Here is a 12,976-nt window from a genome sequence, read left to right as displayed (position 1 = left end):
TGATGCTTCCTTTGCTATCATTTTGACCATGTTTGAAATCCATTTCTGATTCAACAATAATATATTTCTGATTGCTCTTTTAGGGAGTGAATTTTCACCTGACCTTCATCTGACCCAGGTTATGGTATTAGATAGGATATTAGATACATTCCTATCCAGCAACAGCATCAAAAGTCTTATTAAAGCCACCGTATCTACTGCTTCTTTATCTACCTTAAGCCTGTTATCCTGTGTATGATTAGACAGTGGAATTCAGCCACTGCAGTGATTAAGAAAGGAGTTCAAGGGAAAATCTACAAACTAGTTGGCTTACAAACTATCCATATCCGCTAGTTATTGCTAATAAAGATTATAAGGAATGTGAGACATCTTATTGAAGAACCATTACACTGTTATCAGTGGGGGTAGATTCATCCTCCAACACGTCTTTGTGGTTTTGTTTGTTTTGGGGTTTGTTTTTACCTTCTGAAGCTTATGTGCTTATGTCATCTGGGACAGATACAAAACTGGGCCACAGATCAAGTCTGGGGTAATTCCTTTGTCTCCTGTTTCTCATCATGTGGATTCTTTCATTTCTGATGGGTTTCTTGGAGCATTTCTTGTCCTATCCTGCATTCCAGTGCTGTCAGAATGCATCTCTCTTCCTATGTAATTGAATCAACATAACTAATTAAATGTAATTATCCCCAGTTAAAATGAATGCATTATTATTGCTCTAATTTCATTGTCTTAAATGGAATTAAATGAGACTGTGCTGTAAAGGCAATTTTCTTTTAATGTGTCTCTGTTCTTCAAAAGAGTTGTCAGTTTTTATCTGGCACAATTAGTGTTTGGTGTGTTTCTTACACATTCCTCAGGGCTGGTGTCATAGCAGGGGGATAGTTGTGAGGACAGTGAATAGCCTGGCTCCATGGGATCCATGGAAATTTCTGCTGGCGTGAGTAAAGAAGAAACATGGGGTGGGAACTTACTTGGTGACTTCAAGAAAGTCAAATAACTGTGGGAATAGCTAAGGAAATATTACTATCTGTTTTCTCTCAGGTTTTTGGCTGATAGAAGGAAAATGGAATTGTTTCTGTTTGTCTGCCCCTCACTCATGGTGCTAATACACTTACCTGATTTAATGACTGATGGAAGGGGCTTTCTGCTCTTCTCCCTTGATTTACACCTGTGCATTCCAGCCCTGTCAGCAAGGGCACTCATCTGGCCACTCTGCCAGTGAGCTAAATTGGTAGGAAAGTAACAATATAAATGGAAGTGTATTGTTTTCTGTGTGTTTAGCTGTCTAAACTGGCTCAGGTTTGAGTCAGATCAACTGAAGAAGTAGAGAAGGATTGCTGGTGGAAGGGAAGGAATGGGGAAAGCCATTTTCACTGGCAGCTGGCTGTTAATTAATTAGTCTAATTTCTGTAGTAAGGTGAAGGGCATAACATTCTAAGCTGCATGGGTAAATCCTCCTTTCTGCATGTTATCCCTGCCCTTGTACAGTAGAAGTGCTTTGGAGACAAGGCAATCAGGGCTAAAGTAGGAGAGATTATTTGTAACCTGAATCAGGTTTCCCAATCCAGTGAGCTGTGCATCTGAGATAATGCTGGGCTGACAGACTAAAGGGTCAGTGCGTGGCCAGAGCTGGCCTTTTTCTTGAAGGGCTTCCTGACCTGTGCTGACTTGTTGGCCTCTAGGAAACAGAGAGGTAAGCTCAGGGTGAATCTTCAGAGCTGGCTGAGTGCTGTATCCTTGAGTAACCAGTGTCCCTTCATTCTCAGCAGCAGTGAAAGGAATGTGGCTTGATGTTTATCAGGTTCAATTTTGCACAGGGACTTTTAGATCTGCAATGGCAGCAAACCTTTAAAATATTTGTAATCTGTTACTCTATTTAATCTTTACCAAGGTAGCATTAGAATTGGAATGGCAGCCCTAAAATAAGGTTGGTTAACAGTTGTAAAATATTCTAAATAATCACAAAGTCCTAACAGTTTTGGATTAAATCATAGCCATACTGGGAATCCTGCTGTTTGTGGTTTGAAGAGCTAACCCAAGGATTTCAGAGTATGCTAAAAATTTTAAGGTTTAACTCTGTTTGCTCATGAACAAGTTATTTTTCTGTGGTTTGGTTGTTCTTTAATTGGTTGAAATCTGTTCTTTGTGCACACATACTCATGGTCAAGTAGACAATTTGTGAGTTTCACAGTATTTCCTACTGTGCAAATGTGAGGTGCTTATTGCATTGTGTCATGCCTCAGTAATATTCCAAATGGATAGGGTACTGGGGAGATGATACAAGAATGTCACTATGATACATGGAAATTCTTTCTCCTGAGGATTCTTAATGTGCTTAGCAATGGACATGGCTTCTCTTAACTTTTAATGCTCTTGAAGCAAAGGAAATAAATGCTTTGAGCAAACTGCATTCGGTCTAGTCTGAACTCAGTAGTTTTGTCTGCTGAGTGGTGGAACAAATCCTCTTTATATTCATTCTCTGGTAATAACTGGTGCCACAGAAGTGTTCTGGGATGTTTTTTAATAACCTTCTTGAGCAGATGCGTGGGAGAGAGCAGAGAAGTTTCTTGTGGATCCAGATCAATGATTCCCTGTGGTAGGATAAAGGCTTGTTTAAAAGACTAGACATGGATGAACCGGGCTTACAGGCCACTTCCGAGAGGGATTTAATACAGTGCACGAGTTCATACTGTCAACAGTTGCATTTTGGGCAGTTCTGTGATGTGAGATTGTATAACTGGAAAAATGTTTGATGTTCATTTGGGAAGGAGCAGCTTCTGGTAGTTTATAATGCCTTTGTTTCATAACCAGTTTTCTTCTTCTTTGCCTTTATGAGGAGGAGAAATAAAAATCACTAGCAGAGGAATTCTACACTGCGCAGCAAGAAAAGGAGACCATCAGGTTTGATACAGAAAATCCTGTTAAAGACACACCAAAGGGAACATCCAAACAGTCCATGTTTAGTGAACAGTAAAATAGGTAGAAAGGATCAGGTAGTGGTATAATATCCTTGGTTTTTAAATTGAAGGTGCTCTACCAGTATGCTACAGCTATATGTAATTCTCCAGGGTAATTATACAGCCCCAGCCTGTGCCTGACCATTCTTTTTTTTTTCACTCAGAGAAGGATCTGTATCAATATAGTTGCTTTTGTTGCAGCAAGAGATTCCTCTTGAATATCCTCTTTCCATGTCTTTCTGCATTTTTCTAGAAGGCTTTAGAAAATTTTCAGTGAACAGGTGTTGTGTACTGTGAAAGAAAGTGAGTAGATCAGGGCTTTTGTGGGAACGTCAGACCTACAGATTGAATGTTTTTATTTAAGGTGTGGTAATAGCCCTTATGAGGCCATGCCATATAGATCTGCTCATCTGTGGAAAGAAGCTCTGTGTGCCACTGCAGGGAAAGCAGGTGGGTTTGGTGTAAGACATTCAGAAGGCCTAGATTCTAAACTGCTGAAAATTTCTGTTATTCTTTGGCAGACTGTGTGGTCATAGATTCATAGAATGGTTTGGGTTGGAAGAGACCTTAAGATCATCGAGTTCCAAGTCTCTACCATGGCAGAGGCACCTGTCACTATATACCAGATTGATCACAGCTCCATCCAGCCTGACCTTAGACACTTCCAGGGATGTCCACAACTTCTCTGGGCAACCTGTTCCAGTACCTCATCACCCTCACAGTAAAGAATTTCCTCCTGATACCTAATCTAAACCTGACTTCTTTTAGCGTGAAGTCATCATCCCCTTGTCCTAACACCACACACCCATGTAAAAAGTCCCTCTCCAACTCTTTTGTAGACCCCTTTAGGTAGTGGGCTGCTGCTGGATATCTCCCTTGGAGCCTTCTTTTCTCCATGCGAAACAATCGTACCTCTCTCAGCTTCTCTCTGCATAGGGGAGGTGCTCCAGCCCTCTGATCCTCTTTGCAGACCTCTGGACTCACTCCAGCAGGTCCCTGTTGTTCTTCTGATGGGAACCCCAGGCTGCATTCAATAGTCCACATGGGGTCTCAGGAGAGTCAGGTAGAGGGGGAGAATCATGTCTCTCAAGTCACTGTATGCATCTCATTTTTTGTCAGATACCTCCTTTTTCTACCGTTCATTTGACTTGTTTATTTGGATAATATAACTATTAAATTCTCTGTTGTCTGGACAACAGCTTGTTGTTGACAACCTTGATGTTAGCCTGTAAGCATTGCTGTGACATAAGCAGCCAATTCACAGAGAGAAATAATGGCAAGAAGATGAAAGAAGAGGAAAAGTCCTAATAAAAAATACATGAAAGAGCAAGACAGTATTGTCTATGCATGTGTTGGAAAACCAAGGTTTCTGTATGTTAGATTAAAAGCTTTCTTATTAATATCTGGAATTTCAAAGATATCCTGATATAATGCCCAAGGCTTCATGCTGAGAAAATGGCAAAGTTTTTTTTTTTTTCCTAAAAGCAGTATCGGTTGATTCTGTAAGTAAACGTGGGTTCCTTTTGCCACAGTGATATAATTCTTTGTATTTACTTTGCTTTTAAGGAAATGAGTTTTTAACCCCACAATGATAATAGAGATGCACAATGCCTGATCAGGACAAAAAGTTGAAGAGCACAGAAAAAGCAATAAAAAAAAAAAAGCCTCCTGGGATCTCTATGAGGTGTAATATCTGACGTTTTTCTTTGAACTTCAGCAGGGCTCGTGTGGAATTTACACTGGCTGCCAAAGCAGAATGCTTCAATTTGAAGTGCAGTATAAACATGACGACTGTTACTCTGGTCACAAAGTTTATTTACACCTTTGTTGATTTAAGACATTCTGGAGAAGCTGCAAATTCTTCTGTGCACAAAAGTGGACACCAGGCAACGCTAGAAAACTTTATTTTCTGTCAGTAACATTGTTACTTGTTGACCTTTTTTATACTTACGGAAATACTTTTATGTAACTATTAACACCCTCTGTTGTGTTTTTTTTTCCTAGGGATAATTCTCATCTAAAAAGGCTTCAGTCTCTCTTCATTGTTCAGTCAAGGAACCAGGTCAGGTATTTTTCAATAACTGTTATTAAATGTGCTTTAGAATTATAATTGATTCTGAAGGTGATTATGATTTCTGGCATATGCTTAGGACATTATGTACTATAGTGACTAAAACATGTTAGCAAAATCTTGAGGAGAGGATGTCTTGTCTCTTTTTTCTTGGCAACATTAGACCTTCTGTGTGGCACAAATCACATTTAGAAGGGCTAAAAGCATGAAACTGATCCACTTCCCAATCTACTGTACCATATTTTTTATTTTAACAGGAAAAAATTGCTTTATTTTGTATATTCAGCAGGTTTTATCCAGCTATTGTTGCATATATTAAAGTAGCATAGCAGATTTGTTTTCCTCTGTGCCCTTTCACAATGTCGCACGAAGGTAGGCTTAAGGATGTGTGAGTAACAGCATGGGGGAGAGTGGTACAGAATATAAAATAAGATCAGCATTTTAACCATAAACAGTTTGTCTTTGAAGAATAACACTTCAGCTAAAAATATCCTGGTTTAAATACCAACTTACAGGAGAAAGTCAAATGTCCTTCACCTGAACTCACTTAGTGAAGCTTGTATTTGCCATTTGAAGCAAAGAAAACCAACACATGATTATGGGTGTGAGTCTTTGGAATCACAGAACATTTTCTCCCTTTCAATTCTGTAAAAAGATATGACAAAATGACTAAAGGATTCATCCATGTGAGGTAGGAGTTATGCACTTTCTACCTGGTTAGAGGCCTGGAATTGCTTCTGAGCAGAAAGCTGAAACATGTGAGTTGTACAACCTAAAAAGAATGTGAAGGCTGTGCAGTTGTAGAATTGGGACAGGTAAGAAACACAGATAAGGAGCATGTGTTGCAGATTTTGTAGAGCTTTTCTATCATAAATTTTAGAAGATGCTGTTCTTCACCTTTTACTTACCTCTCAGTACTTGTTTTTCAGTCTTGCTTTGCAATAGTTTTCTACCACGTCAGTTTTGTTTTCCAGAGGAGGTGTGTGTGTTCTATAATAGCAAGTTTTAGGTCCAAAGTTCAAGTCAGAACTTGAGAAAAGGTACTTTGGTGTGATAATATTCTCAGAAAACTTAAAATGCAGTGTTTGCCTCATGACTACTATCCCTTCCCTCTTTAGCTTCCAGCTATATATATTGAAAGTGGTCAAACCAGTGTGACAAGAACTTGGCAAAATGTCAAAAGCAATGAACAGAAGTCCAATGGTCAATGGCAAGAATCAACAGAAGCTGTTGAGCTTGAAAAATTTAGGTAAAAATAATTTAAAGATGATGATGACACTCTCATATCCCTGAACGAGAGATACCTCTATCTATCTAAGGGTATCACCTTGTTGAGGTGTTGAAGGCATTTGTATTTTTACATATGTCTTGTTACTTGTACTTGTCATGTTAATCCAGTATTTGAGATGAGAATTACATACTTCTAATTTTTTAAACCTGTTTATGTTCCTGCCTTTGTAAGTTTCAACCTTTCCCACTCTGCAGCATATACTGGTTAGAGTTAATAAACTCATTTTAAATAGTGATAATTTCTTTATTTGGAAAAGTTATGCCATTCTGATAGTCCCAAATTATTCATGAGACAGACTGTTAATGTCTGGCAATCTGAAATTGTGTTATTCTATGGCAACTGCTGGTATGACATTTCTTAGTTTTTGTTGCTAATATTAAGTTGTAGTAGTGCAAAACTGTCTTGTGGCAAGTTAATTTGCAATTCACCAATTCTCTTCTTTTCTTCCTTATTAGTGTGACCTACAAGAATGAGAGAAATTTCAGCAAGCATCCCAAGCATCAGCTGTTTCAAGATATTTTTACAACTTTAGTTAAGGACAAACTTACCTGCAGATCAGTATATGAAACACATTCATAACCAAGAAGGAGGGCTACTCTTTCTTGCCTTCCATGAAGAAGCAAGATGCATGGATAATATCCCATATTGTTACAACAACACACCTTTCTGTGGAAATTGCCAGAAGTACTTGTGGTAGTTTTAAATAACCACTTGTGTATCGGCTTTGAGGAGCAATGCCCAGGTCAGTGGGACAGAAAAACACAGGACTGGGTATATGACAAAAGTTGGATGACCAGAATTCTAACTGCTATGTTTTCTTGATCATTCATCTGTATATGGTGTCTGTAATCTATGATTTGCTTTTCTAATTTATTTTACTGATTCTATTTATATTTTATAGACTGCTGCCTTTTTAGTGAAAGGCCAGTGGTTTCCACAAAATTCAGACGAGTTGATGCCACTTGTTTGTGTTTATTTGTATTTTTGTGTATGACAGGATTAGAAAGGGTATTACCTTTTCTTATGCTGCTCGCATTTATATGAGGAAAAAGTACAGGACCTTACAAAAATAGAGGGGGCAGAGAAAGATATTTTGAGGGAAAAAAAGATGTATTTTTCAGGATTTTTTTTTACTATACTCCTTTACAGTGTATTGTATTTTCCTTTTTAAAGCCCAAATACATTTTCTAAAAAACCCCTTAAGTGGTACAGAAGTTTAAAGATGGAATCCTAGAGCATTTAAAGGTATTAATATATAACTACTAGAGGAGGAATCCTAAAAACACCACATAGTTTGCTTAGACATTTATTCAGAACCAGCTGGGGAAGTAGGGGTGTCTGCTTTGATTATCTAAATGACAGTGAGTTTAAAACAAATTATTTAAGTGATTTTTAAATCTGGTACCTCTTTTTCGCATGTGAATTCAGTACTCACCAGTGGGAGGTCAGTGGCTCAGCTTCATTTGCCAGAAATCCAAGAATAGCTTACACTCTGATTTCCCAAGTTCTGTTTATACGTTGTGCCATACTTGGCTTTTATTTTGGTTTTCTTTTGTTGTTCTTTGTGATAGTGATAACAAGCATAAATTAATAGATAAGCTGGATATACCCTGGTGTGTCTAGTAATGTGTATTATAAATAATGTGTAAATGTAACTGTAGTAGAAGAGGCTCTGAAATGTTAATCAGGCTCAGGGAATGAGTGTCCACCATGGTAATATCTTCAGACCACTTTAAAATCTGACCTGCAAATTTTGCACACAGGTATCTGGTTGCTGTTTTCTTTCCAGGAAAGTTTTGTGCTGTTCTGAAGTGGCCAATTATGGAATCATAATGAAAAATGGTATTACTTTGGGCAGAATGTTGGCATAAAAGGGCTGAGAGTTTCTTAGTATCTATTTATAAAATATTTATTTTTATGGAAGTATTTTTAGCTATTGGCGTCATTCCCAACTTCAAATGATGAAATGGGAAGAAAACTGCCATGACCCATACACTTTTTCTGTTTCCAAGAAACTTATCCAAACAAATTTTGTCCTCTCAGATAAAACAACAACAAAAAACACATAGCAAAGATGTCTAATTTTAGGTTTATTTTAAATAGGGAAATGGGGATATATACTTTCAACAGGCAATGGAAATAGTGATTCCATTACTGGTATTTTATGCAGGATTACTGCCCCTGGACACTTTCTGCAAATCTGATTTGTATTTTCTACCATGTTTTATGCTGTGAATCATATGGAGAAATATGAAGGAGGAAGTTCTATATGGAAATACAATCCTATTTCAAGAACATTTGAACTAAGTAACAAATTTTTTCCAGCATAACAGAATTAGAGTTTTAAAAAGCCAGGATAGATTATGATAATTCAAAAGAATATTTTAAATATAGCTATTTTTACTTCTGTAGCACACATATTTTTGCATAAGTGTATTTTGTGCACTGAAGTTTGCTCTGTGGTTTCTCATTTACTTTGCTCTTTTGGGCCTTAATTCAACCATTAAAAATTTATATTAAAGCACAGTTAGTTTGTTCTTAGAGATGAGCATGTACTTTCCCTCATCAGTCCAGTGATAATAGTGGTGGCTGGTAATGCTGATATAATGTAACAAATTTATTTATAGCTGATACTGTGTTTGAATATAAATGGTATTATAAGTTCTGTGGCATAGTATGTTGAACAGTTGTTGTCGCTCACTGATCATCTAGTCAATTGATCCTGAATCAAACTGTTTTATTTAAGTATTTAAGCACTTCTTAAATTGCATTTGGTTTATATTTTGAATATTTAATTTACAGGCAATGGGTTATTCAAGCCCCATGCATCCATTTTCTTAGATTTTATTAGTCTGCCTGAGATTATTAATAAAGGATCCATGCTACCAGGTCAGTATGTCAAAATATTGTTTCTTGCTTGGATAAGGGGATGCAGGTAATTGTCATGTGTACAGTTGTGTTGGTGCTTGTGTGTAAAAACATTTGTTCTTATGAATGCACATGTACATGTATCTATCTGTATTTCTATATGTGAGGATGGGAGTTGCAAATAAGCAGATTTCAAGAGTGGTTTTGCACCATTGCTGCATAACTTGCTCAATTTCTGTTATTTCTTATGTCGTGTCTGTTGTTGCTGACCCTTACAAAGAAACTGTAAATCTCCATAACAGATGGCTCGGTCATTGCTCTGAGCCCTAGACTTGGTATTTGACATTATCATAAAGATTTGTAAAATTCCCCCTACATCAATAATGTAGTTACTGAAGGAAATGGAAAGCTCCAGTTTAAGAACCTTGAACATTTCACCTCTTGTGTTTTTATTTATCTACTTACTACAAGTAATTCTGAACTCCTTTTTTCCTTTTTTTTTTTCTTTTTTTTTTTTTTAAATTTTCCTGTAGGAAATGCTCCACAGTCTGGGTGAAATTGAAAATCTAGCTCAGGTAAAATTCCTCACAGTGCCTTTGTCTATTATGTTGCCTGTCAGTTTATTATGATTAGAATGATACATACTGTAAAAGGCAGTGTACAGATATTCTTGGTTTATGGAAAGAAGTGAGTCTGTTCCTCTGTTTTCACATGAGCAGTTGGTGTGAGTTTTTTCACTAGTTTTCAAATCAACTGTCCTATAATCTAGCTGAATTCATCTGGGACTTGTAGTTAGGAGACTTAAGAAATGCTTCCTGAAGTGGGAGAAGAATTGGAAGAGTCAATTTCTTTTGGTTCAGTCAAAAGAAACTAGACTTTTGAAGGGACATGAGCACTGTACCATACCCTGCACTGTAGCAAATGACTTTGCAAAGGGGAAAGCATACTGATAAAATATATGGGTTTTTTAAAATGTCCAAGCAGGTTTAAACCTTGAGGCTACACTACTATTGCATTACAGAATATTTTTTCATGAAACAGATGCACCACCTACAGGCTGTATGTGTGCAGAACAGTCTACATTTATGAAATCTGCAATTTTTTTTTCCTAATGGTATCCTTTATTTTTCTTCCCCTACTTGTAGTATATGGAAACAGTAGCAAATCGTTACCTTAATTACAGAGAAGAGCAGCATAATGTGGACAAGTTGGTCAACATGACATATAAGTGCAGTAGCTGATAATAGGAATGATAAGGCTACTCACAACTTTTGTGTGAGGCTTAAAATGTTTAAAGTACTTCAGGTGGTCATTAAGTAAGATAGTAGTATATTCACTGTAGGCATCATCACATGAGTAAAAGCTAAAATTCCTGTAGAAAGGAGCTGCTTGTTTTTCTGTATAAGTAATATTTCTTTAAGAAATAAGTATCTTTTTATGCATTGAAATAAAAGAGTAAATTGAACTAGTTATGGTTCAAAGAACTTATACAGTATTTTTCTCTGTTATCTGACTGGTAAAATAAAAATATTAGTGAGAAAGAGTCAATTTGTGTGTCTTCCTTTCTTCCATAGATATTTTCCAAAAGCTTGATGCTGTTAGAAATCAAAGAGAATGAGTTATAGCAAATGGAGCACATAAAGTGCTTTATAAAATTGTTAATTTATTTAATTAGCTACTTAATAGAATAACACAAGCTTTTCAGATTTGACCTAGATGGGACTAAATTCCTTACCTTGTCAGTCTTGTGAGGTAAGATAATATCTTAATACAGATATATTAATAGGATCATAAAAATAAGTTCTTCTCTGTAAGTTGTCTGATGTATGATTGTTGGCTGTTTGAGATAAACAGATTGAAAACATTTGGACTAAACATTTGTTCTATAGAAAGTAGCGCTCATGTATGCACTGTCCTGAGCTAGACGTTACTGTGATTCAAATATTTTTATATACTTATAAAATGTAAATATATTTTAAAGTTTTCTTACACAAATTTCTGATGTGGTTTTTCACTTGTAAAGTATTCTGTGGCTAAATATTCTGTGTCAACCCAGACATCCTTTGCTGTACATTACCATCAGTCTAAGAATCTGTAATTAACTATTGCTGGTTTATGGCTAAACTGAGATACAGTTGAGATCAAAATCAGTATAACTAGGGTTTCATGATTCTATCATGATGCAGAAAAACAATGGCAATTGTGATCGTATAGTATCAGACAACCTATTTGTAGAGAATCTAGACAAATATGGAGTTTGATTAGATATTAATCATGAACAGAAATACAGGCAGGGCCTTAAATGACTGTGCTGTTTAAATATAAGCTGAATATTAACTTTTTACTTCAGGAGGCCTGAGTTAGTGTTCTGAAGTTTTCTGGTGTAATAGAGACATTTTAGCAGTCAAAGAGACACTAACTGTAGTTTGAGAAGAAACATCCTTGCTTGTCCTACTGGGTGTATTCTAAGATTTTAGGTGTATATTTAAGTGTACTTTAAATGTACCTGAGATTTTTGACATATTGTGTAAGGATTTGGTATCTTAATTTTTACTTTCCATTAAGTATTTCTGTATGTTTTTGAGTTTTAAAATAATGTACTTTATATTTTCACAGAATCACACATTTACTTACCTTTTTTTTTATTTTTTTTTTTTTCCAGACCTTAGTAAATTTATTATTTGCCAGAGACAGTCATGTGTTTTTTGGTGCCCTCCTTGCTCTGACTAGCTGAGTAGAATGGTAGGTTCAACTTAATGTGCCATAATTAACAAAAGCTTTTTAATGTTTTCTCTTGTCAGAATATTAGAACTGCTCTTTATGAGGAAAACTTGAATGTTCTTAATTTTATATTGAAGCAATAGAAACGAAATAGAAACTTTGGTCCTTGCAGCAGACTTCTTCTTCATGTGGATGGCTCTGCAAGATTGGAATCACAGAATCTGTCTTTGCAATCCTCATGCAGGATTCTGGAATTCCTGCTGACTTCCTGCGTATAAAAATCTTCTGTCTTCAGCTTAATATAACAGTGCCTCACAATAATCAGGTAGAATATTGTTCAGTGTAGTAAATAATAAACTCATACAGCCAAATCCATATATATGTGCCCTCTTCTCATTAATTAGTGATTAAATAAAGATTAAAAGGGAAAAAAAGAGCAAAAAGGGGGACAGAGCAACTTTCATCTATAATGGTATTATAGAAGAAAAACTGCTGTTATTGATCTGTGTCTTCCAGACTTCCCAAACTCTGATTCAGTTTAACTTGTTTTTAATATCTGTATTAATTTAAATTATGTTATACATACATTTTCAACTTCCATTTAACTTTCTTCACTGAATGTAATGTAGGATTTTATGTTACATTTGGCCTGGGCCAGAAAGAGTTTGGGGTATATTACAAATGTTCACAGAAATTGTGGTTGTATTTAAAAATGTACTCCATTTGCTTAATTACCAGTAAGGCACAAAATATATTTGTGTCTTTATTTTTATGCATTCACATTTACTTTTTTTTTTTTACTGGGAAAACTGGAAACTTGTTACACTGTTACTCTTGACCCAGCATATATTTGTGGTTTTATGTACTTGTGTGCACAACTTGATATTATTACTTAAGACTAGGGGAAAAATAATTAATCAAATGTACAAAGAAGGAGGCTAAAGAGCAATGTGTGTTTTTCCTATAATTTCATCTGATATAAATTGCCAGGAATAATCAATTTGTAGTCCAGAATGTAGGGAGGAGATAAGTGAGATTGTTGAGAACTTGCTGGTGATATTACATGAA

General features: G+C 36.1%; 1 protein-coding gene across 1 annotated transcript in view; it reads left to right on the top strand.

Moving 5' to 3' along the window:
- Nucleotides 1-4,564: 4,564 nt before the first annotated feature.
- NEK10 (NIMA related kinase 10) overlaps nt 4,565-12,976 on the top strand; it is an 88,189-nt gene continuing 79,777 nt past the window's right edge. Inside the window, 12 exon segments of the mRNA XM_041466231.1 lie at nt 4,565-4,641; nt 4,962-5,019; nt 5,315-5,317; nt 6,147-6,277; nt 6,775-6,870; nt 9,119-9,161; nt 9,164-9,208; nt 9,721-9,762; nt 10,333-10,420; nt 10,762-10,829; nt 11,850-11,929; nt 12,916-12,972. Of these exon segments, the coding sequence (XP_041322165.1) occupies nt 4,565-4,641; nt 4,962-5,019; nt 5,315-5,317; nt 6,147-6,277; nt 6,775-6,870; nt 9,119-9,161; nt 9,164-9,208; nt 9,721-9,762; nt 10,333-10,420; nt 10,762-10,829; nt 11,850-11,929; nt 12,916-12,972 (788 nt within the window).

This window comes from Pyrgilauda ruficollis, unplaced genomic scaffold, assembly GCF_017590135.1.
Source record: "Pyrgilauda ruficollis isolate IOZ18807 unplaced genomic scaffold, ASM1759013v1 scaffold2, whole genome shotgun sequence".
Lineage (NCBI taxonomy): Eukaryota > Metazoa > Chordata > Aves > Passeriformes > Passeridae > Pyrgilauda > Pyrgilauda ruficollis.
Note: the sequence above shows the minus strand (reverse complement) of the source record. Positions and strands in the feature narration are given on the sequence as shown.